This window comes from Lepisma saccharinum, chromosome 1 (assembly GCF_977018435.1).
Source record: "Lepisma saccharinum chromosome 1, izLepSacc3.1, whole genome shotgun sequence".
Lineage (NCBI taxonomy): Eukaryota > Metazoa > Arthropoda > Insecta > Zygentoma > Lepismatidae > Lepisma > Lepisma saccharinum.
The window spans coordinates 178,543,344-178,570,191 of NC_139229.1; the positions used below are offsets into that span (position 1 = coordinate 178,543,344).

At 37.7% G+C, this 26,848-nt stretch overlaps 1 protein-coding gene across 3 annotated transcripts; it reads left to right on the forward strand.

Annotated features, from left to right (window-relative positions):
* Window positions 1-709: 709 nt before the first annotated feature.
* Window positions 710-26,236, forward strand: LOC146004549 (cytochrome P450 6k1-like). Of its 3 annotated transcripts, none has more exons than XM_083143425.1 (5): window positions 710-845; window positions 15,555-16,528; window positions 17,572-17,793; window positions 23,834-24,085; window positions 25,482-26,236. In XM_083143425.1, exons 2-5 carry the CDS (start codon window positions 15,595-15,597, stop codon window positions 25,679-25,681), a joined length of 1,608 nt encoding a protein of 535 aa, XP_082999551.1. In that variant the 5' UTR covers window positions 710-845; window positions 15,555-15,594; the 3' UTR covers window positions 25,682-26,236. The 3 variants fall into 3 exon arrangements, with proteins under 3 accessions (XP_082999551.1, XP_082999562.1, XP_082999555.1); XM_083143436.1 differs by lacking the exon at window positions 710-845 and adding an exon at window positions 1,046-1,195; XM_083143429.1 differs by lacking the exon at window positions 710-845 and adding an exon at window positions 14,045-14,112.
* Window positions 26,237-26,848: the final 612 nt, after the last annotated feature.

Consider the following 26,848-nt stretch of genomic DNA (forward strand, 5'->3'; position numbering starts at 1 on the left):
GAATGTGTTGCAGCAGAGGGACATCATTTTCAACACCTTCTGTAGTCAAGGTTAGTACACAATATGAAAACTGTAATTTTAATAGCCGACTCTAGCGACTGTCGCTGACCCGTTCACCGGGAAAGACAAGCGCTGATGCCGGGCAGCTTGTCGCCGAGTCTCGTATCGAATGTCAGGGAATGCTCTGTATATGTTAGTTCTTTCGCTGTAGAAGCAGTAAGAGATGCCAAATAACCAAAGTCCAATTACAAATAATGGCCAGTCACGATGTCAAGGAGAGAAGGCGGTTGATGCCATCAGAACGGCGGAAAAAGGCCATCGTTTATAAACAGTGAATAATTTAATAACTATCTACTTTTATAGAATTTTTGGCAAATATCGTGACATTTTTGTTTTCGTCTTTTTTTTTAATCCTTTTTACAATGCTATATTGACATTTAGGTTTCTTTGTCATTGACATTTCATGTTGTATAACAAGAACAGCTAGAGTGGCCATTTTGACTGGTCTACTTTTTTTTTTCTTTTGAATGCTGCAGTGTCAGTGTCAGACACCCGTACGTGTGTCATCTTGGGTTTCAAACTGTCCTTTGGATTCACTTCACCACGACGGATATCTTATCACGTCGCGTCCGCTTGGTCCAAGGTTTATTGTTAAAGTCCTCTTTGTGTGCTCAGATGGACTAACCGTAACTGGGAGTACAGTCTATAGTTGGGTCTGAAGCACCGTTCAGTGCGCCTTCACCGGGGATAATGCCAGAGCTCGCCTTTCCCTTTGAGAGTGGAATTTGAGTAGCATACTCCGTTGCCGCATTCGCGGCATATAGCCACGGGCACATAGAGAGCAGGTATTTGAGATGGCTCATTAAAGTTAAAGCTCTTTTGAAGGGCTCATGCAACAGCAGAGTCAGTCTCCATGGTTGTGCACGAAACATAAGTTTCTAAGGGCGCCCGCAGGATTCTTTCTCAGGGGGGGGGGGCAGTCAAAGAAACTTTTATTACTATTATTATTATTAGGAGTAGTAGTAGTAGTAGTATTACAGTAGGAGCTCTCTAGTTCGGCTGTGTTTATACCGTTGTGTTTTGTGTTTTTCGTTTCATTTTCATACTTAATGAACCAGCTATCAACAGTTGCATTTGTGGGTGAAGGTAAAGAAAGTAGTTGACACCTGACATCGAGAAAAACATCACGTCGTCGGTAAGTACTAAGTAGGCCAGATGTAGTTTGTTTTTTGTACAGTAAAATACACTTGAACATGGTTTCAAATACCAACTAACTAACTAACTCCCTAGCCTTCTTAAACCCGAAGGTTCATGGCTGCAGCAACACAGGCCTTCCATCTTTCCCTATCTTGAGCAAGTTCTATATACTCTTTTCCATCCCTACCGATTTCCCTTAGGTCCATCTCAACGTTGTCCCTCCATCTTCGTCTTGGCCTTCCTACAGGTCTCTTACCATTAGGTTTCCCAACAAGAATCCTGTAAACTCGTCTTTCCTCTCCCATTCGTGCCACATGGCCTGCCCACCTAAGTCTTCTTGATTTAATTATTCTAATAATATATGGACATGAATACAAATGATGTAGTTCTAAATTATGTAACCTTCTCCACTCACCTGTCTCCTCATCCCTTTTAGGTCCAAAGATTTTCCTAAGGATCTTATTTTCAAATACTCTCAATTTATGTTCCTCTTTCAATGTAAGGGACCAAGTTTCACATCCATATAATACTACAGGCAAAATACCATGTAACTAATTTTAATATATGGCCGTACCGTTTCTAGGATTCATTGGTCTTTTTTGCATTATTTCGGTTCGTTCGGCCTACGGTTCGGTCCCGAGGTGACCGAACTAGAAGGCGCCTACTGTATTAGTATTATTATTACTAGTAGTAGTAGTTCTATTATTGTTACTATTATCTTTATTTTTTATTACTAATACTAAGGTGGGTGACCCTGATATGGCCATGCTAAGGTGAGAGAATTTTTCTAGCCGCCATTTTGAAAAATCAAAACCTTTATTTCTTTAATCGTTCTCAGGCTAATGGACTTTCATAAAAAAATGTTACATTCCCCAAAAAAACGAAATTCCAAAAGTCTACCTAGTGACCATATCAGGAACATGTGCACCCGATATGGTCACCCTTGTTCCATGTTCTACAAATCGTAATTTGTTTCAGATTCATAGTGCAGTTCTAAAATTAAATAATTTTGGTGTAAAAGGAATAAACATGATACTAAATAATCCTTTTTGTAATTCAAGTGGATTCAAAACAGGATTTTCCATTAAAAAATTAAGTTGTTTACAAAATTGACATTACAAGTTAATTATTTCAAAACACAAAAATTTGAAATCATTCAAGAGAAGAGTACAAGACAAAAATGCGATTGTTAAAACAAACAAAACAAATTACTTACTTCTTTTTAACTGTATACTTGACATATTAATTCATGTCGGACAAAAAGCTGTTTTTTTACACTGTAAGTTTAAATGTAAGTAACCCTATTTCAAATAATAATAACAGTGGCGGCGATTGGGTTAAAAAACTGGAGGGGGACAAGGACAGTTTACTTTCGATTGGTAGATAAGGTTTAGCATAGTGCGGTGGCAAAGAATGTGGGGAGGGTCAATTGCCCCACCACGCCCCTCCTAATCGCCGCCAATGAATATTAATACGTAATAATAATAGTTGCTGTAACTTGCAGCCTGTCACAGAAAAACAATATTTTTGTTATAAAATATCGCTACAATTTCACTAATTAATTCCAGAAATCTCAGGGGGTAAAGTGCCCCTTCTGCCCCTCTGCGAGCGCCCTTGTTTGCAGCAATGGTCCGCAGACTTGGTGGCGGGAGCGGGAAAGAGATGAACTTTCTGGCATAGGCCTATACAGTTTTCAAAAAAGTATTGCATAATTTAATATTTGCGGAATGGAATGATAACTAAATATGCTGACCAAGGCAGAAATTTATTCTATTTTAAAACATAACCTAAACGTTACGTTTCAGCATTCTAGCAAGGTCTTCTTCAGACTCTGTACTAAGACAAATTAAATAAGGTACAAAACAGGAATATATATATACACAAGAATCACTCCCCTCCAGACACAAGAACATTAGAAAGTTGTTTATCTCGAACATTCCTTTCCAGGTGTTCCAGCAGGTGGCCTTTTCCTGTCAACTGTTGTTTCACCTGACAGGCGATTTAGAAAAAAAATTCCTTTCATCTGGAACGTGGTTGGACTTCTTATCTCACGCTATTTTTCCTTTTCCTTTCATTCTTCATTTCTCCTCCTTCGCTCTTGTCCTTTCCACTCTTTCTAACACCTTCTTCCATTCTTTGTTTATCTTCAGACCCCCATTCCAGTTCATTGTCTCTTCTGCCGCTTTCTTCTCTATTTCCTCGGTCTCCTTCCATTTTCTCACTAGTGCTATCTTCTCCCTTCCTATCTGCTTAGCCTCATCCCACTTGGTACAGAATCTGAAGAAGAACTTGCTAGAAGGTTGAGACGTGACGTTTACTTTATGTTTTAAAATGAAATAAATTTCTGTCTTGGTCAGCATATATAGTTATTGTTATCATGGAAACAAGGCTTAATGGTGTTAGAATGGAATGCCATATATACTGTCCCGGTGAATATCTGGAGCAAGGGAACGAAAGCAAGTCTCTACGCAAATAGTGACTCGAGATGCTGGACCAATTAACATGTGTGAGGGAACGGAATTGCGTGGAGAGGGAAAAGCGACTGCCGCTACAAGCGTGTACTACTTCGCTCCGCCCAGTCGCTTTCTCCCCTTCTCTATCGTTTTGCTCAAAGCAAAGGTGAAGTGTTTAACACGAAACAAGATGGAAAACGTATACAGTAGTACTGTTACAAAGCGTGCTAAAGCAACCGAAGTGCATAACGAGCGTGGGCAATCTAAACGACCATCGCTGATGCAGTCGTTCTGCAGGAACAAATGGGTTCTCCAGAGTACGTATGCACCACTCCACACAACGTGGTATGCTTAGCACCACGTACTCCAGTGCAGTGGCGTGCCCATGATTTTCGAAATGGAGGGGTTATGTACACTTTTTCTGGTAGTCAGCCCTCATTCTCCCATCTTATCCTACCTTTGACGTTCTTTTTTAGGAATACTGGGCCAAAGGGAGGTTTATAACCCCCACCAACCCCCCCCCCCCCTCTTGAGCACGCCACTGCTTTAGTGTAGCCTGAGGAATTCACTCCCATTCTTGTATGGCGACCTCGGTAAGCTGTTGGAGAATCTGTGGTGAGTTGAGACGAATGACGATAGCTGTCTTCGAGAATGCCGATGCAATTGAGGTCTGGTGAATAAGCTGGTCATGTCATGCAATGGATTCTGTGTTCCTATAGGATAGGACAGGAGCACAGAATCGTCGTCAGGATAGTCACCAGAAATGCGTATGATATGCATCATGTTTTGAAAATAAGCAAAAATATTTTTTAGTACTGTAGATAGAACTTCTATTGCACTTAACTATACCTTAGTATGTCTAGTAGTTTCTGGATTCAATTGATTACTAAAACAGACAAATTGATTGGTTAGTCAGGAATATGGAAATAAGCATCACATCAGTCATCCAGCCAGTGAGACTCAATTATGGCCTTCCTGATTGTGTAGTGGTGTCGACTCCCGTGGCGAGAGTGGTTAGCACAGCATGCTACGACGCCAGGGGTTCCGGGTTCGAATCCCGGTAAATACATGGATGTTTGTGTTTGCCCTCAATATGAAAAACAGAGAATTGAGTAAAAACTGATATATACGAAAAACAGAGAAAATAGAAGGACGGGTGTAACTACCGCTTAGGGGTTATGCTTTTCAAATTTTAAAAACAGTTGTAACGTCATCTCGTAATCAAGAGGTTCTGAGTTCGATACCCGGTGGAAACAAAAGGTTGTTTGAATCCCACTTTAAACTATATCTCTTGTCCCGATTAACCTCTCTGGGCATAAAATAGACTAAGAACTCAAGAGAGACAACTTTATATACACGAGAAAATATAGGAAAAGTTTGTTAAATGTACGAGAGAGGACTTTGTTTCCTATAGCCGTTAATAATTCACAATTCTACCAAACGCCATGTTCGTAGTTTGTACGAGGGTCACTATTTATATTTGGAGCCTTGGCAACACTGATTGAAGTTAGGCGCGATTTGACGTTTGCACGGAATCGTCTGGCATTATTGACCATAACGTACTTCAAATGTCTTGTCAATAGCTTCATTTGTGTTGTTTATGTTGCCTTGGAGATTGCAAACGAATGCAAAAGTGTATTGACCATAAAGGAGAATACTTCGAAAAACAATAAAGCAGTTTTCAATGCCAAATTCCTGTTTTTTCATTGTTAGGCTCAAAATATAAATAGTGACCCTCGTAGAGCAATAAAGAAATTGTAACATTAAAAATTAATAGATTGTTGACATTCTCTTGCATTGCTGTCATTGATAGACGGGCATCGAAATAATTTGTGTCGCTTTAGAACATATCAAATGAAGGGTCAGGTAAGTCAATTTTCTTTCGTAATCGAGGTAGTGGTGTGATTTCCTGCCATATGGATGCCGTACTGGACTTTACAACACGCATCTTTCGTTTCATACATTTTACAATTCCATTCACCAAAGTACATATTTTTACCTTTTTATTTACATGTTCAGTAACGTTTTGCAATTGAAAGTTCATTTTTTTCTTGAGTTTGGCGAGCATTGACTTATCTAGTTAATTCCATTGACCCTTCAAATGTTCACCTTGCTGTTTTCTAGATGTCGACAGGCCACTTTGGCGCGATTACTGTCTCTCACGGTCATTTTATGTTACGTTGATCTATTATTTGGTATGTCTATCAGCAGGGGTAGACAAAACTTAAATAATTGGCGCCATTCCCATTTTCTCAGAAGCTAGCCTATTGTTATTATTATTTGCAAATATTGGCTAACAAAGCCATGATTCCAACTAAGATAAAAATATGCACTTTTATATAAGTTTTGTTATTTAATGTCGCTTATTCTGCCACTTTTTGATGATCGCGATGGTGAGAATGAGTGATGATATGATGAAATTGATGAAGTGACACCATGTGCTGCAGTGGCGGCGCCAGTATTAATCACCTGGGTGTGCTGAGGGGGTGCAAATAAAATTTAGGGGGTGCGATGTTGAAAATAAAGAAAGCATGAAATATGCATGCATGTTTTACCAGAGGCGAAACCACAATTTTTTGTCTGGGGCGGCAAGTACCAGGATAAATGTGTCAATAATAATAATAATAATAATAATAATAATAATAATAATAATAATAATAATAATAATAGCCTAATAATAATAGCTAATAATAATAATAATGACATTATTATTAGTATTATTATTAGCAGCAGCAGTAGTAGTAATATCAAAGACATTACCCTAGTGAGTAAATCACACAAAAGAGAAGTCTGTGCTAAGGCATTTGTGTTGGACAAACGATTTGAAATATTTTTCAACACGTTCAATTTCACATTAGCTAATAATTGAAAACAAGCACACAAACTGTATTTTTCAAAGACAGAAAATGCATGACGAATATAATTCCTTTTTGTACATATGACATGTATAACTTTCATATACAACATATGTTTTACACATATGCAACATGGAGCGACGTAAAAAAATAAGAAAATATATATGCAACATGTTAACACTAAATTGTGTATGTATTCAAACTTTCTTTAATACATATATAGACCATATTATTTAAATGTATTACCTAATCAATTCATCCGCCTAATAACAAACCAACAGAAAAAAATGATATAAATATCTCAAATGTGCGACCTTCTTTTCATCCAAACAATTGCTCATGCATTTAAGACCAAACTGCTTAGCAGTAACAGTCTGAAGTACATAGTTCGTCTTACTTCTTTCTCTTGTAATTTATAATGTATTACAGAAAAGAGTGATATTCCTCGCTTCGTTTGAAAGAACATTTTAGATCCAAATTATTGCAAACTGAAAATAAAATTAACTTAATAGGGCGCCGCATTCTCTAGCTTCAGCTCTGAACTTTACTAATTTACAAAAAAAATATTTACGAAATGTATTTTAATTTGCATAAAATTTGAAATCGAGGATGCAAATTGCCTCCCTGCTCCCCCTCCTCCACCCCCCTTTGACCGTCTGGAAGAAAAAATGAAGAAATACATGAACACTAATTCCATCTTGAGTATCATTTTGTCCTGCCACTCTTAGATTCTGATAGCCGTGCTTTCTTTTTACTTCAATGTTTGCATTGCACGAGACGAATCGTTCCAGAGGCAGTCTTTTGGAAGCGAGTCGCTTGTATAATGGTAACAAACGCCTGGAAGTGTCCTTTGCCCATCCATGCAATCCGGTGAATTGATCAATTTCTTCAAGAACTGTACTGTGCGATGAAATAATAGTAACTGTAACAATTCTCTTTTAGATATATATTTTTTTAAATGTATCTATTACGAACAAGCCTACTTACTGGTTTGCCCGAATAAGTGGCTAAAGAACACACACTAGACATGCGCTTTCATTTGCTTAAAATCCTCCAGGTTTAGCTACTTCTCGCTAAAGTTTGCAACTATGTAGCGCAGACCTTTTTGAGTCCCCCTAAACATGCCTTGTATATGCTGCACTCTGGTGCCGAATAAAGAAGTACTGCCGTTTGCATTAGTGTTCGCACAGCGAAGTGAACATCTTCGGGGTATAGTGGCCAACCACTGACGGTTTCAGGATTCGTGAACAAGGGGTACGATAAGAAAAACAGCCCCCCCCCACCCCTGTACTTATACAGAATTAAAATCGATTACACAGTTTCACACCGTCTTTTATATATTGCAATAACTTTACAAATTGACGTGACTAATGTACAATTTACTGGAAAAGCGAAACAAGTGCAAAAGCAAACCTATTTTTTCGTAAGTGCGTAACCTATTTTTGTTCACATTGAATTTCAATAAATTTAAAATTTCCTGATTTTCCGTTGTTCCATTGATAATTTTGTTCCTGGATTTATCTTCTAGTAGAATGTATTATACTAATTTTTTTCTAGCAATTTTATATGTAGTATGTGTATGACGATTTTTTTGTAAGTTTAATAATACAGTATAATTAACGTAAGAACTTTTTGGAATATACAGCACTAGTAACAAGGATCCCATATTATACAGGCATATTTCTATATGCTTATAACGAAACTATTAACATTTAATTATTAATATTTAATAATTAAATAATATAATTAATGCCTCTATATTGTTAATGTCTTTTGTATTTGTTGTAATAAAACCTAGTACATGATACGAGGTATTACATATATTTTTTCAATATGTGTTCCGAAAGACGAAAGTTAATTTATGATCGATCATTGATTTCTGTCCTTTCCAAAATATTACCATCCACTCTAAGCAGATGAAATCTACCGTTTTCTTGTGGCGCCGGTGCCGTAAAAAGGTAAAAGGTAAAGTGTTCCCCTGTGCATAGCACCACGCCATGAAGGCGTATAGGGGGTGTGAGGGTAACGCCCCACACTTTCTTGATCCGGTCGTGAGTGGGGGTGATGTGATCAGCATCCCGCCCCTGACCGCCTTTACCCCCCAGGGTTTCCCCCAGGTACCCATGTTATTCGACGCCGGGGCCACTTCCACCGTTAGAAAAGTTCCCGGATTTGAACCGGCCGGGGATCGAACCCGGGACCTTGAGCATGGTAGTCAGACGCGTTACCGACTGAGCCACCGCGCCGGTGCCGTAAGGTTTATTTAATTTTCCTCTATTTGTACTGAAATGTTTGTGCATGTTAAAAATACCAAGGTTAACAGTTGAGTTTACCAAAGAAGCCTACGAGGGCCGTATGATCTGAGTCTATCGAAATATTAACATTTCTGCACAAGTTTTGTTCAACAAACATCATCAATAATTTCTCGAGTCGATCTTGTGTCATGGTGGTTCTTAATTTTGATTTCACCAAAGTCAACTTCGAGAAACTTCTACGATGGTTGTCGAAATGGTGTGTTTCATTAAAATGGGCATTTCATTTGCTCGCTTCAACAATAATATATGCGTAAGAAAATCAGACATTTAAATGCTAAATTCCAAGTCAAGGTCTCGCGTCTCGATTTCTCTCACATAACACATAATATTATCACAGATCATTTCTGTCTGGTTAAACAAAATACAAAATGCGTAGGCTATACAATATCATTTATTAAACCTTAAGTTATTGAGAGTCAAAACACGTAATCTGTTGCCCCTGAGAAGAAAAGTTAAAGAAATGCATAATAATTTTTGCAAACATCTTCCCCATTAGCTACCGTGTTAATCCTGGAAATTAAGATTTTTGGTCCTAAGTATACATACCAACATAAAAAAAAACAAGAACAAACTAGAATCCACAAAGAAGAAATCGGGAACTTCAAAGTTCCGAACAGTATAATTACATGTCTAATCGTAATATTTGATTTTCTTTGGGGGACGGGAAAAGATAATTTGTTTCTTGCTTTTAGAATCATTCAAACGACCGGAAGTATGAGAAATATATAGAATTAGGTACGACTACTTCACTCAAATACTAGCCCAAAACGTATGATTTGGTTAACTTTTTTCTCTGGGACGAAATGTTACGTGTTCTCATTGTGTTTCAATAACTTAACTTCACGGTTCTTGATTAACTCACGTTTCGTTTTGTTGTTTGCTGTACCTAACACTATACGTAGTTTTACCAAGAAATGTTCAATTCTTGCAGCAATATTTTTTTGTGATTTCATAAGCAAAAGCCAGGAGAGAAGCAAAGGAAAAAACAACACTAAACCTGACAGGTTATCCAAAATTTAAGTGTCAATATCTCTAGTTTAGAAACTCGGGTCGCAAAATTTTTTTCACTATGATACTGTTCGGGAAATGTATACAAAAATGATTCGCTAGAAGTAGGCCGTTTTTTCAATGACTTCAATAACTCGCCTGATTTCGAACGTTTCAGAAATATATTCATGTAAGTAGGCTTTTCCCGTTCTCTCTGCCTTTTTATATTTTCTTCCCCTTGCAGTTTTTTCTTTGCTCTACTAATTTTCATTGGATGCGAAAACGGAAAACCAGAAAGAAAAATTCAGAAATATGCAAACTGTTAAGACCGTACTCTTCTGTAATCCATGCGATTCACTTACTACCAGATCACAACTGAGTATCCGAAAGGAAGTAATACTACGAATTATTTTTTAAAAAATGTTTATCGTGCCGCTTATTGTTACGGATTATTAAAATGTTCAAAAACGTCTAAGCCGCGCGTCAGGCTAAGTTTGCAGCAGGTTTTATGTTTCAATCCGCGCGATAACTGAGCTCAGAATCTTCCGTGTCAGTCTTTCCTCAACCGCCGAGCTGCTTACATCGCAGACACTGAGAAAATCCACAGTATTGCCAACCGCACAACACATCAAAACCCGCATGCATGTCAAGCGGAATGTATTTTTGCTTCTCTTTGTCTGCTGAAACATAAATTTTAGAAGTACTTTCTGCGCATAGATTATTTAATAAATGTGTCATTAATATAAGAGCGAAATAACATCTAAACATGAGAGCATGTGTGTATATTTCGAGCACGCAAAAAGAAAAATAAACGGAAATAAAAGTAAACAACAATTGGCCCCTCTTGAATTTAATGACAAATTATTGTTTTTGGTTTAGAAAGAAATACATTTATGAAAAACGTGGTTGCTTCGTACGCAATACATCCGTTCCTGTAACACACACGCAATTCAAGTTATACCACCAAAAAAGCATGATTTGTTATTGGTGATATATACAATCAGGTGCATTGTCTGTCGCTTTTACTCTGGTTTCAATTTATGAATCACTTCACTAAACCAGGATTCAAATCTTGGACTGTCCATTGCTTGCTGATAATTCCCTTTCTTTGCGCGGAACAGTAAATATGCGTCTTCAACAAAGCTTTCATTGCCGCCAGTGGGTGAAACAATAAGCCTCCCACTTCCCCTCATCGTCGGTTTCTTCAGCCCCTGGCGGTGGTTTTGCATGGTGGTATCCTTCCATGTTTTATTTCCCCTTCCCCCACCCGCCGAGTTGAAGGACGTCTCGTTCAAATAATAAACATGTTTCTTCTCACTGCGATATATTTTAATACCGCGGAGATTCTTTTGTCGTCAAACAATCGTTTCCTCTTGCTAAACTCAAACCGCAAATCATTCAACACCCGTGATACAATTCGTGCGCACATTGACGGCAAATCACCTCACGCCCTGTTTTACTTTGATCTTGTTGCCGCAAGGAGGATTATGCATTTAAAACAACTTGCTTGACTTTGAAGAGCATTTCCCTTCGGATGAAGCCCAAAATAACATTCGGGTAAAACCGCGCGCTGAACGGGAGATTCAGCCATTCTCGCCGCTCTACAATAAACATAGGGTTAAAATAGTGGGATGTGCAACACTGGTATCACCGATTCCACGTGCTCTGCAACGCATTCAGTCTCGCTCGACTCGCTCTAAAGTTTCAGTGTGTCTCCAACGCAATACACATTCCAGTTGGCGAATCTGCGGTTCTAAGTTCGTCTGCATAGTGATTGGAACCAAATTAGTCCATACCTGCTAATGGATGTATTATTTTGTCTGTATATTACAAATTAAATAACTGTTTTCTTGCAAGTATGCGTTGTGTCGGAATAGAACCCGTCTCAGTGGAACTATATTCTTGCGCGCACGTTTGGATCTACATATGCGAAAACCTGCTGCAAGATTGACTTGATGCTTGGCTTAGTAGCCCTTCCGAGCAGCCGCCTGCCGCGTTCTGAAGCAGTGAACGGAAAAAGAAACACCGACAATTTAATTCGTAAAAGTGAGAATGGATCTTATAGGGGATTGTTGACGTTAGAGGACAGGTTCCACGCGATTGTTGACAGTTGATTGAAGCAGCAAACAAAAGTAACGATGTTTTGGCATTTTTTCCTCTTACATATCTCCAAAGTGTTTCAGCCGGAACTTTGCAACGTGGAAGTTGGATAGCAACAAATATGCGCAAGAACAAGAACAAGTTTACCCCAAAGGATGCATTCAGTAAATGTCACCCCGGTGTCCGTGAAACAACAGGGGGTACGGCCGTACCATCGTACCTCCCCTGGAGCTATAGGTGTTGCCAACAGCCCCTTAGCTATCAGTTTTATGCAACACGCACAACAATTGAGTTCAAAGCCTCCGTTGAACACCGTGGGAGTCAGTGCTAGCAAATATCTACAAAACTTATCAGACGTGAAAGAAGTCGTGTCAGAGTAAATTGTGTGTATATACTCGTACATCAAATAAACTATTATTTCGAATAAATATATTTGTGTGTGTGCATTTAATATGTACGTAATTTACAACATATACATGAGTGTTCACATACTCATGCGAACATTATCAGGTGACTCGTCTGCATGTTAGGTGGAACATACAGAACTTACTAACAGGTAAACTACCCGTCACGATACAACTCGCGTTAAATAATTTCCCGATCACGACCTGATGATATCTTGAAAGCACCTGAAATTTTTGTTCCAGGAGAAAAGAGGAACAACAAGTAGGCGGACAATAAAATAGTTTAAAAACAATGCCAAAAAAATAACTCACTGAGCTGTAGGCAAATATCGAAAAACACAAACAGGACACTTAAAACAAAAGAAGAAACAATTCTTAACAACAATACTGACGAGAGAAAAGACAACGGCCTCTGATCTTTATAGAGACTGCCGACAATACAGGAAAATACGTACGGATATGCGGCTTCTCTTTCAATGCTTTTGTATGCAATAACAGCGGTCTCACTACAATATCTAACATTCGGGCGCTCAATGTGACTACGACATATGACACTGTAAGAGTTAATGTTTTGAATATGGCGTGCTGAAGGGGGTGCGGAAGAAAATTAAGGGGTGCTTGCCCCCCTGATGTGCTGGGATTGGAATCCGGAACGCGCTGGGCTAACTACTCCGCTACGAAAGTCGGCTAACTACACATTGTGAAGTGTGACCTTAAAACATTTATTAATTAGTACAAGATTCGATTAAAAGTAATTAATTAATTCTTGAGCCGGACTGGCTTTCCTAAAAACGGCTCAACTGGTAACAGCATGAACAACTATGCAATACATTCTAATATATGGCCAACCCTACCATATCGCTGCAAGTTTTAAAATTTGGCTAGCAACAGTGCAAAAATTTATAATGGTATGTTTATTATTCTGATTTAATACACGTGATTAAGAAAACACACAAACATGAAAAAAAACATAAAATTGTATTTCTTATTTCAAAAAAAGATAATGGTAATTTGCATAAGTGAACTTGAATTATTGAAAAAATAATTAGAACTGGAATTTTGGTTCAGGTGTCATGGCGACTGGGCGCTCTGTATTTTTCTACCCCTGTCTATCAGTACACCAGATTTTTTTAACAATATTTTATATATTGATGGCAGATACTGATGCGTGCGTCTCCTCGGATCACGCTTTCCTAACGCGAGAATTATCCACTTTCTTATGTTGTCTGCATTTGTCTTCTTTTATGTCGCTTTCTGGCGTTTTATGGCTAATCAATAGGAAGAAGAGATATTGAGCCGATCACTGAAGCGGTGCTCGCGTTGTTCAGCAAAATGTTTTCCTTTTGCTGTGGAGCTCAAGAAAAAATGATTTCCATTTCTGAGAATAAATTAACAAAAAGGTTCTTTACTGGGTAATCTTTTACCGGTAATGAGAGCGGTAGTTTCTGGTTTTTGCTCGCCAAATCCACAATTTTACAAGTGTCATCATGAACCATTTGATAGTTTCATGACATTACAAAAATAAACCTTTCTCTTCTTGTCTTAAAAGTAATTTGTAACGTTATGCAACCTGTTATATTTGCTCCAATCTAAGTTTATCCAACCATGCCCTTTCATTATCAATAACTTCGGACAGAATTAACATACCTAGAACTAGTAAAGCCAAGGGTTATCAATAAAGGATAGAAAATGATACAGCATTTCTTACATTAAGACATTCTCTCATTGAAAAAGTTTTTGTCAAATGATTCAAAAGTAGAGAGACCTTTGCTGTAGTGATTTCTATTAGTATTTAAATCAGGTAAGTGCTACAGTATTTTACTTAAGTCACTCCAGAAGTCAATCTAGCGTGCTGAGATTTTCACGATTTACAGCAATAGATATAAGTACTACTTTTCGCCAGAGTCAGCTCTAAGTGTGTGTGGGTGCGAGATACTTTTTCTCAAATGTGCCGTAAGTAATAAACAATATTACAAATTAAAGCTCTCATGCACGCGAGTTTGTGTGTGTTTGTGTGACGTGGAAGGGGCGCTTGGTCTAGACTTAATCCCAGAAACATCGTTTTTATTATTTTTTAAAGTCCATTCCATGCACAGATAGATACAGTGGGGACAGAAGCATTAAATGTTTAGAAACATCGTAAGCTACAGAGTTAGATGTGCGACAGTTCATTTGTTTTAGTACCTCATACTCGCACGGAATGGAGTGCAACCGCTAGTGTACTGTTTCATGAGTTAATTTTCTAGTTTTACACAGGAATTTGCCGTTCACCTCTTTCACGCAAAAGAGGAAAAACTCAAATGAAGTTGACAAAGTGTGAAAACACATTAGCAAATATTATATTTATAAATAACGTAGCAATGTTCATTTTCCCAGGTTTTGTAGCAACTTAAAAGCAGCTTAAAACAGTTTGCGATAAGGTGAAGTATGCCATGAAGTCAAAACTCGTTAGTATCAGCAATACAATGAAAATATATAAAGTAAAAGCGATCATTTTCGACACGAAAACACTGACATGCAATACAGGATAACGTATATTGGTAGTTATTCCAAACTATTAAAGAATCTTATATGGAAGGTCTGAATGTAAACTAGCTGAGTACGTAATATACTTACATCGGTATGGATTTGAATTTGCCAAGCTCGAAAGTCACAGCTATTCACATGACTATAACGTATCGTAATTCGTTTTCAGGCAAAAATTGAGACATCCTTGAGATCATATTAATTAATAGAACATGTTGAACACAAAAACCATAACAAAGGTTAAAATAGTCCACATACCTGTTAGAGACGTTTCCGTTCGAACCTTCTCGACACAGACTGTTTGTTCGAGAAGATCAAGTGGGTAGACGCAGCTCGGAATTGGTTCACGCTTACCACAAGGAAGGCAATACGTATTTCCAAGAGTTGTTAATTAAACTCATAAATATTAGGTATATGACCACACATCTCAAATTATACTACATGTAGTACGCGCTCACAACATCTGAGCACTGGTGGCAGACGTTCGTTCCACATACGTGCAGAACAAAACTTAAGTGATATTCGATGCAAACTCGCTCCGAGGCCAAGTGAATCTATTACGTAAACCTACAATTCTCTGGATATTTCCGGTATGCACACTAAAAACACGAACTATAAAAATAATGAAACTTTAAAGAGGTTAAATGTTTTATTAATCTTGAAACAAGATTAAAAGCTTAAAACTATAAGAAAATGTTAATATTTTTTTTTTTTCAGGATTTAGGTTTCCAAGATCAAAGGCTCATACTTAGAGAAAATGGCTCCTTTGTTCGATTCCTTTCTTCTGGAATTGTTAACTGTGGTGGTGTTAGGTTTAATCTTCCTTTATTGGTACGCAACGAGGGATTACGACTACTGGAAGAAGAGAAAAGTTCCATATGTAGAGCCTGCACCATGTGTGGGAAATCTGCTCGATTTTGTGCTTTTCAGAAAGACGTCCACGCAAATCTTCTATGACTTATATTTCCAACTGAAGGACCACCCATTCGGAGGGGTATTTATGGCAAATAGGCCAGCTTTATTGGTCAGAGATCCTCAAATTCTGAAGAATGTATTTGCCAAAGACTTTAACCATTTTGTCGACCACACATCCGTATGCCAAGATACAGTTGACCCACTAAGTAATAGGAATTTGTTCAGTATGAATGGTCAAAGGTGGAAAACTATGAGAGCGAAATTATCACCAACATTCACCTCTGGGAAACTCAAAAAGATGTTTCACTTAATCTCCCGATGCAGTGAAAACCTTGTGAAGCATCTGGAATTGCCCGCAAGGACCGGAGAGGAGGTCGACATGCAGGAAGTCATGGCCAAATACACAACTGATTCCATCTGCTCCTGTGTTTTCGGAATAGAGTGCTGCAGCCTCCAGGATCCGGAATCTGAATTTAGAAAAATTGGATTCAAGGTATTCGAACCGAAGATGTCACGTTGCTGGGCCATCGGGTTTTTCTTCTTTGCTCCTCAGATAATGAATTTACTCAGGCTGCCTTTCAATCCAAAGGAAGTCCAAGATTTCATCAGAAATGTAGTTAGTAACACGATCAATCACCGAGAAGAGAGCAAAGCGAAACGGAATGACTTTTTAGATATCTTGATGGAATTGAAGAAATATGGTAAAGTTTCTGAAGATGAAGATGGCGAAGACCCTAAAATAAATGGCCAACAGATGGCTTCAGATAATATAATAGGTAAGTTCAGATTTTCATTTCATACTCTTCTTTAAAGATATACTCTCGTTTTGGGTAGAGTGAGAGATGTATTCTAGTTTTTGGACTTTTAACCACTGTTATTTTTTAAAAGAGATTTACCTACGTTTCGGAGGCTGAATCTGCCTCCGTCTTCAGGGTAGCGTGTAGTCTGTTAGATCATATAACTAGTTGCCTTGGAGAATTATTCTTGGTGGCCTAGGCTCCGCCGCGTCTGTCGGTCACAAGAACCTCTATATACATAAAGTTTGCCAGGTAGGATTATCAGTGGCCCAGGCCCAGGCAACTTTATGTATATAGAGGTCCTGGTGACCGACAGACGCGGTGGAGCCTAGGCCACCAAGAATAATCCTTCTCGGCAACCATTTATGTGACCTAACATACTACACGCTACCCTGAAGACGGAGGTAGATTCAGCCTCCGAAACGTAGGTAAATCTCTTTTAAAAAATAACAGTGGTTAAAAGTCCAAAAACTAGAATGAATAAATCACCACTGAGAGATGTAATGTTCTAGTTTATAAGTAGAACTAGTAGGAAATTCACAAAAAGCGATTATTCTGCGATCGACACTGTTTTGTTGTCTGTGTAAACTGCTTTCTTTCATACATAATGCATGACTAAATAAGCCAACATATTCATCTAAATTAATTCCTATAAAAAAGAGTCATCTTGATTAGATATTCTATGGTATGTAGCTTGTCCTTTTTTGGTGCTGACCTAGAAAAAGGAGCAATTGTACCAAGGATAGTACTTGATTGCACTATGTCACTAAACTGTAGCAGTGGAATTAAAATAGGCAGATGAAACAAATGGAAGCCTGAAAGATTGTATTACATGGTTATACAATCATCTGTGGATGTTTTGAACTCGGTTGTAGTATACTCGTAGTGAGTCCTCAACTTTAGTTTACTACTTCGGTCAACCATCGTTCTTGATAAGGAAATAGTTCGTGTTTTCTAATGTATATTATACAGTATAGGCAATTCTCATCTTCGTTGTCCCTTTCTTCCGAACATTTTCACAGACTTTAACAATGACGACATAATGGCGCAGGCTATGCTGTTTTATGAAGCTGGGTTCGAGACTGGGTCCAAAGCGCTGACTTTCGCTCTGTACGAGCTCGCAGTGAATGCAGATGTTCAACGGAAAGTTCGAGCAGAAGTTGAAGCTACATTGGAACGCCACGATGGAAAAGTCACCTATGAAGCAATAATGGAAATGGAGTACTTAGAAAGAGTCATGCAAGGTAAGTGAAATCAAAGACCATAACAGGAGTGCATTCTGCTGTGCTAAAAGCAGCCAACGTCAAAGGAATGGCCTTATATTTGAAATACACATATGTAGGTTTAAATACATATGTTCGAAGACCGAAAAAGAAAGAATTTTAGCAGTTTCTTTCGACATTTGCTTAATAATAATAATTATTATGATGATTTTAGTATTATGATATCTCAGAGTAGGTGTGTACAAAAAACTATATATATGCTGATCCTATCACCCCCACTCATGACCGGATCAAGAAAGTGTGGGCGTTACCCCCACACCCCCTATACGCCTTCATGGCGTGGTGCTAAGCACAGGGGAGCACTTTACTTTTTTTAAATTTATTTTTTGAGTTAATGTAATACAGAACGAAGTTAAAGTCACTGTAATACATATCTGTGCTTAACCTGACAGTCGGTTGATATATTTGTAATCCTGTCGAATTCGTTGTTTAATTTGACCTAGATTTTTTTTTAACTGTATATTGCATATAATTGTTCCATACTGAGCGTGTCGTCGGAAAGGAGTGCAACTGGAACTTCTGGAACTATGTACTTTCTTTCGTACCAGTGTACAAATAATTCGGTCATTTTTCGTTACTGCTATACTTTAAAGTAAGAAAGCATTTTGTGTGCAATAGTCAAAATAGTAATTAGGTTAATGAAACTGTTAAAATTATAATATTTGTATTATTATTATTCAGATAATAACTTGACTTCAAGATCATCAATTTAAAAAGTATTAATTTCGACCAAGTACTAGATATCTGTAATAATTACTCTTCTAATACACATCTAATTAATTCTAGGATTCATTATTCCAATAATTGACATGCAATGCTCGCTTGTGAAATATTGAATTTTATAATAGCTGTATTTTCCCGCATAGCAAATGTCAAGAACCTACAGGGTGATCCATATAAAGCTTAAGTGCTGTTCTGTAGTTAAATAATGATAGATGTTATGTTACTTCGTTCACGTCAATTACATTCCTTGTGACATACCTCGCGTGCATGTGTACAAAGAATAAACCATGTGTGTACCCAGAGACCTATCAAAAGAAGAAGAAAATGTGATTTCTCCAAGGAGATGAGTCAACATAGATTGTTGTGTAAAACTGTTAAAGGGGCAATCCAAAAAAATAATAGTAATAATGAGCGTAATATAGTGTGGCGAAAGCTGCAACCAACTATTCAAGAATACTAAAGGCCGTGCATATAAACAACTAGAAGATGCCAGACAAAACTGTCGGAGCTCTCCACAAATTTAACACATCGTGATACCGGACCGGACTGGACTAGGTTTCTTGTGAATCAAACTTACGCCCTATGATGCTGAAAGGTGCAATAAAGGATCAATCGCTAACATATTTGCCTTGAAGTGCCGTGTTGTTCACATATAGCTGTTTGTGTGGTTATGAAGCAGCAAGCCCATCCCCCCCCCCCCCAAGGTCAATGGCGCATCAACCAAAAAATCATGTCACGCGTCTCCCTCAAATCATATCAGACGTCCCCACAAATCATATCATTCGCCTCCTCAAACCATATCATAATCCCCACAAAGTATTTAATTACGACAGTGTGTCTACTGAAAGTAACTTTTTCTTAGCTTTACTGAATAATATACTTGATGTTCCTCTCCTCCTTAAACAGGGGTGCCCATCACTCAAGACCCGCCGCTAAGATCGTTCATCATAATACCCCAAAATAGTTTGGATGAATACGAAATAAATTGATGTATATTTGAATGAAATACCATGTTAAACTGTCCATATTTGTTATTGTTCGATTGTCGAAAAAACTTAACCTGGTTAAATGTAGTAAATTAAATTATGTAAATATGCATATAAATAGTGTTTGTGGGTGGGTTTATAAAATTCACAATTTGCGCATTTAACACAAATTGTTACACAACTTAAGAGAGAGATAAAAAATTCAACCTTGACAAACCAAATAACATGATCCAGCCGTATAACCGATTCAATTATTGTTTCACGAGACGTTACAGAACCCTAGCTAGAAATCCTTAAGCTCAGGGCGATAATCTTCCTTCAAAGAACTCACCCCCCTTTTCTTGGAATAAATATAATTATTTTAGTAACCCATATGGATTTTATCTTCAGAGCAAAGTTAACTTATTAAAGTAAAATTTTCCTTTGGCAAGAAGTTAGACATGCGGATTTGATATATTTTTGTTTCAAATCATGGACCTGCTTTAATTAAGCAGTATACCAACACTAAGCATTTTATCTTAAGAAGTGATGTTAATAATGAATATCAAGAATATCGCTTATGTCTTGTAAATTTGTAATGCAGCTATAGTATAAACTTCACATTCATCTCAGTAAAGCGCCAAACACACAATCTCGCACCGCAATAGACGATTGCGAGCGAAGCGAGAAATAAAATTTTTGCATCCATTTGTTTGCAGGCTTTCAAGAATATTAATTTAATGAGGTGTCCTTACTTTCTTAGAATCCCGAGATATTTAGTCTTTTCCAGTTTCTCTTTTGGCACGTTCGAGGTCGAAAGCGTGTGGATACCATATCGCTAAATACAGTCCCGAAAACGTGTTGATACCACATCGTTAAATACAGTTTCCAATATTTAATGTTCGAACTCTCTCTCCACTGCCTTCCCGATGGCGCAGTGGTAGCGTCGTTGCCTTGTAATCAAGGGCTCGCGGGTTCGATTCCCGGTGGAGGCACATAGTGGTTCGGATGTCACTTTAAACTGTAAGTCCAGTCCCGATTAGCATTACTGTGCATAAAGTGAACTTAAAACAACAAATCAATCAATCAATCAACTCTCTCTCTCCACTAATCGCCCCCCTTTAAATTTAATACTCAATTCTACCACCAAAATTTCCATGCCAATTTTAGGCTTACTATTGATATTGACTCGTCCAAAAAATTAACTCTCAGTCTCCATACCAGAATTTCCGCAACAGTCTAAGACAAATAATACTGAAGAATTGGATACCCCCTTCAATTTAATGCGTCAGAATCCCCCATAACCTACGTGTAAATTTTGGTCTTATATGTAACAGTTTGATATCCCCCCCTCAATAATACCCTTAAACACTTTTTTATCTTCATCTAATGGATTAAATATGGTGCATTTAAGGTCCAAAATCTTTCCATATATTTTGGAAAAATATATAAATGTTGAATTTTATATTATTTGAAGGGAAAAAAATCCCCCAAGAAATCTTGATAGCGCAGCCTGCGCCATAATTTTCCCCTGTGAGCACCCCTGGCAGCAAGCATGGGTCACCCTGTTTCCCAGCGTGTTTTTCAGGTTAAGATGTACTGAATTACAAATTCACTGACTTCGACCCAAAGGGCTTTTGAATAATGTCACTCGTGCAAGAGGTGAAGACAACCTACTTCCTCTAGAGCAGTCATCTCAAACTCAATTCGTGAATAGGGCTGCATAATGTTATTATCAAAACTCTCCGGCCCGCACATCTCGAACCCCGGCCCCTTGAAGTTCAGAACTTAGTGGTTCGCCCCTAAAGCGTGGGGGGGATTCCAGTGGTTATTATTGCAATATCGGTATATAAATTATATATAGACCCCCCTCAAGTGCCATAAATTAGCAACCACAGGGGAACGCAAAAACGAGAAGGAGGAATTCGCCGTCATCTCCCTTCACATATCACCCTACTTAGAACTGAATAATGTTATATTGAAATAAAATCAAACAGATATTCTTTCATAGTCAGTGGTACTATCCAAGGGGTCTCGGGTTCGATACCCGGTGGAGGCACATAGTGGTTCAAATTCCACTTTAAACTGTAGGTCCAGTCCCGGTTAGCCTTACTGTGCATAAAGTGGACTTAAAAAACAACTCAATCAATTAATTAATCAGTGGTACTATTTTACATGTTTGTTTCAAGTATAAATTGGTTACAATTGTCCCAACATTTTGGCAAGAAACTGTTTGTGGGAAACTATAGTTTCGTTTATCATATTCTCAATATCCGCAATAAGTTTTTGTGAGCAGAAAACTCTCAATGGAGGCAACAAATGTTTGCAAACCATTCTTGATCGTTCGGCTGTTTTATTAATCTTCATAATGGAGAACAACGCATAGACGCAGCCTCAAAAGAAAAGGGAGCAGAGCAGTACAAGAAAATTGCCCTTCACACTCTTTGAAGTCTTGAAACCTGTTTCCAAATTCATCATGTATTGTTTTTACTTTGTAAAAATATTCATGGTATTCCTCAGAAGTTGGGAAATTACAAATTATAACTTTATATACGAGACATACAAAGTTATAAGATAAAGGAAGACTGAAACTTTGAAAAATGACCTCAACTTTCTTGAAAATATTCTCTCTTATTGTGTCACGGAGAGGAATCATTCAAGTAATTCTTCTGTCATATCGAGATGACAATCGCATCCACGAATGAGTTCAGCAAACTGAGTTACCCCACTGAGTCCGTCTGTATTTTCATTTACTGTGAGCGAAAATGCAACAAAACCAGCAATCTTTGCTTTCAATTGTTCGTTGATATCGCCTGTTAAGTCATTAATCCCCTCCTCAACTGAATTTCTGATTTTTTAAATTTTGTTTTGATTTTTGTTATGTAGCGTCACTTTTCTACCACTTTTGGCTAATGGCGACGATGAGGATGAGTGATGATATGATTAAATTCACGAAGGGACACATACAAAGAACACCCATGCCAGGATTCGAACCTGGATCCCTTGGTGTTGGCAACTGTATTTCGTGACGAAAAATACTTCTGAATGAATTAACTTTTCACTATTCACTTTGCAACAAAAATAGGCTATCTTCCATTTCACTTGAAGAAGTCTACATTCCTCTTCTATAGTCCTTTTCTTACTCCTACAGATCTTGGACAACGACCTTGGTTGGTTCTCTGAAACTTTACCAGAAACTGACATATCTTCACGGCAAACCCTTCACAATCAAGAAACAGACTCATAGGCGACAGAAAGTATGCACGTTCCCCTCCCCCAGCCGGAAAGATACTTTTGTACTTCAGAACTAGCCTGTCAATCAGCTTGTTTAGTCGACACCACACCTACACCTTAATGGAATGCATACGTGTGTAGGAAAAATAGGTCAATCTGGTGAAGTTCGCATGAGCTGAGAAAAGCAAAAGCGGGGGTAACTACAAATGTATAGATAGTATTTCATGCATGAATTATACGTCGGGTCTAAGCGGGCCGCATTAAAGGATGCCGAGGGCCGCGAGTTTGACATGGCTGCTCTAGGGGGAACGCAGCGATCACAGGCCGTCAGGTCTCAAGAACTTGTAGACAATGTTTGGCAACGTTTACGTAACGCTCCATAGAAATCACCATAGTCCTCCTATGGAATATGTCAAAGAGAATGCCTTACAACTATAAGAACCAGATGAGGAAATACATATGCAATAATGCCAGTAGTTATAGGCTCAACATACACCCAAAACCCAGAGATGCTCCTCACATCATGGGTTACGAACGAGGGGTGCCTTCACATAACCAGCTGCGTGAATTCTCAAAACTCCAGATGTTGAAGGACAGAAACACCACATGTTCTCCACAAGGTTCCTTGCAATGTCAGTTTTCAGGATCATCGGTTCATTTGACTGCAGTAAGAAGTAAAAAAGCAGGGTCGTATATTCAAAAGATTTTGTTGAACAACTTGATGATACCGAGTTAACACAGTTTGCAGCAAGACGATCCTACGTGTCACACTTACAATGAATCGATGGAGCAGCTTCTTAGGAAATTGCATAATTTCTACGATATTTTGTCATTTACATCATCAACACTATCTTCTCTAGACTTTCTCCTTTGTTTTTCTTTCGAGGAAGAGTGTACTCAAATATCGCATGGACATATTTGCACAACACAAACAGAACAACAATATTTAAGGTTTATGTGAATCACTCTGAACCATGGCATATTGATATCCGTGTACCCGAAGCAAAAGTTACATGAATATTAATGTATGGCAAAAGTAATTCATAAATAAAGCACTTTTTAATGTCCTATATTTCCAGAAACTCTGCGTAAGTTTGCCCCTGTTCCTGTCTTGAATAGAGTATGTACCAAGGATTACAGGATCCCAGGAAGTGACTTCACTCTCAAGAAAGGCACGGATGTTTTGATACCTGTTTCCGGCATCCACCACGACCCAGAAATCTATCCCCAACCGGAGAAGTTTGATCCTGACAGGTTCACTGAGGAGAACAAGAGTTCGAGGCCAAGTTTCACGTATCTACCCTTTGGAGAAGGACCCAGAAATTGTATTGGTGTGTCTGAATATGTTCAATCTATAATTAAGTGAATTTTGTTGGTTTAATGTCATTGCATTGATGTCACTATTATTAATTGTATATACAATGAAGTAAACGTTCATTGATTTTTCTAAGACAGAGATTATAAACAGGGGGAACTAGCGTAGAATTTTTTGCATTCGGTTCACAATTATGTAACTATTAATACAGAGTTCCCTGGTTAAAAATCTAGTTTCCAATTGTGAATGCTTATGGACAATCGCATTGTCACCATAGTCAGAGTACAGATACACACTGTACTTGAACCATAGCCGCTATCTTGGATGAATGTGATTTTTTTTTTTTTTAAAAAAAGGTTGGGGATAGTGTAACATACCAAAACACACTAGAATTATGCCAAAAATCTAAATCTGCAATCGGTTTTAGTCTAGGTGCAACGCAGGCCCGTAGCCAGAATTATATTTCGGGGGGGCTCACCCCTAATCAGCACGGGCGTCTCCAGAAATATTTGTAGAGGAGGTCAGGCTATTGATAAAACTTGATTAGTACAAATAATAATGACAAAAATTATTATTATTATTTTACAATAATAACTATTATAAGTTATTAAAATATATCAATTTCAGTCCAAATTTATTGTTATTATTACATAATTGAAGAGACTTTGCTACTCGATCCACCGTATTAATGAATACATAACACAATTATTGTCCATGATTTTTCTTTTATTTTGTACAGTTAATGTACTGAAAAATCATAGTTATTGTATTTTGTTATTAACTTTTACACAATCGTTTAAAAAAGGCTTTAACAGTTAGTGGTAAATTTTACTCATAAAGTTTATATTCTGTGGCCTGTCACAAAGAAAACTATATGTTTTGGAAGCTGTGGATCCCTTTATTCTTTTGATTAAATGGTAGAATATAAAAAATACACGTATAACCTGGTTCCTTCTTTATACACTAAACTTTTTTCGATGTAATGCAGTTTTCATTGTGGTTATAACTTTATTTCTGTTATTAACAATAATAATAACATTTAATTAGATATTTGTAGGATTTCGGGGGGGGTTCAGTCCCCTTAGCCCTACCCCTGGCTACGTGCCTCGTGTAACGGTTGGCAAGATATCAGCTGTCTAAGTTAAAATATACTTGATTTTGCAGCTAACTCTAGACTCTATTAACCTCGAAGGTGCCGTGTGGTGCAGTTTTCACAGTTAGGCCCTATACCTGTCGTTTTCCACTACACAGTGACAAGGTTAACAATGCCTCAGCTCTCAACCAAGATGGCGGACTATTAAGACTAAGTCCATGTCTTAGTTCCATTGTATAGGATAATTATTCAATAAAATTTAGCTTGATGCTTATCTTAGAAAGTTCTTGTTTTCTAACTTTTTTATATTTTCTTCCAGGTGCTAGATTCTCTAACTTGCAGGTAAAGACAGGCCTAATCCATTTGTTGTCACACTACGAATTCATTCCAACAAAGAGAACATCGGCAGATTTGGATCGTTACACCTTCTTTGCTACCATAAAGGATGGGCTTTGGATGAAAGCGGTACAGTTAGAGAAAAGTAACAGCTACTCAAATGGGACAGTCGAACATCGCTAAAATAATTCGTGAGAGTAACACTGTGGTGCGAGTGTGGAAAGAAGACGAACACTTTCAGAATAAAACATAATGTTACTCTAAAAAAATGATAATGAATTAAATCGTTTAAATCCTGCTTAGTCTGTAAAGTAGTTTGTAAAAGCTACAATGTAGCTGTAACTATTCTGTGATCTGTATGGAGTCTTGTAATAATCTGAAACGACATATGACAAAATTATCTTTTGAATGTGGGAAGAATGGAAATGCCTAACGTATTATGGTAGTCTTCTCAAGAGCTTCACTAGCAATACCTGTTAAAATTTAGACTGGTGAAGGGTGTGGGAATCGAATCTTATGACCTGGGGAGGAAACCACCCTTGGTTCTCTCTGGCGTCGTGGGGAGCTAGTTTCATGAATTGTAAGCTAATCTCACATTATTGTCACCAACATTTTACGCAATTATGATAATTAAGGTACACAATTAACAAAATTATGACTTGTCATTATATATTATATTTTTTCACATAACTACCATACTATGAAATATTATTTTTTAAAATAACTTGAAAACTATTCGCAACGATATGTGCTATTTTATAATAGTTTTCCATTCCATAGGTCACAAAGTTACAGAGAAATTAGACAAAATGACGCTACTGAAGTTCAAAAGGTCTAATTTGGAGGATAATATTTCTACTGCTATAAAAAAAATGGTAAAGAAAATACCGATTCCCTTGATCTTCACGTTCTCGTTCTATGAAGATTTCTATTTCGATTTCCATTGGTTCCAAGTTTCTAAGTGTAATAATAACTATTATATCACCGAAGATGGCAAGTGCTGTTTACTGGCCACCATTTTAAATCCGCCATTTTGAGTTAACGTAGGGATGGGATTTTTGGGAACTTTTAGGCCAAAGTAACTTTTCCGACAATTTTCATCATTACACTAATTTTTTGCAAGATTCTCTTTTGCTTAAAATTACTGGTCTATTATGTCAAGTTACGGAGAGAGGCTAATTGGAACACATTAAGCACCACCTACGGTGGAATTAGAAAAAGTGAAATTAACGAGTAGGCGTAAGATGTTCATGAATGTTGTCATCACCTTCACCTTTCATAAATGCATTCTGTTAACGCAGGATTTCGAACTTGTATTAAATTTGCTGCAATGGACATTAGAGTAGTATT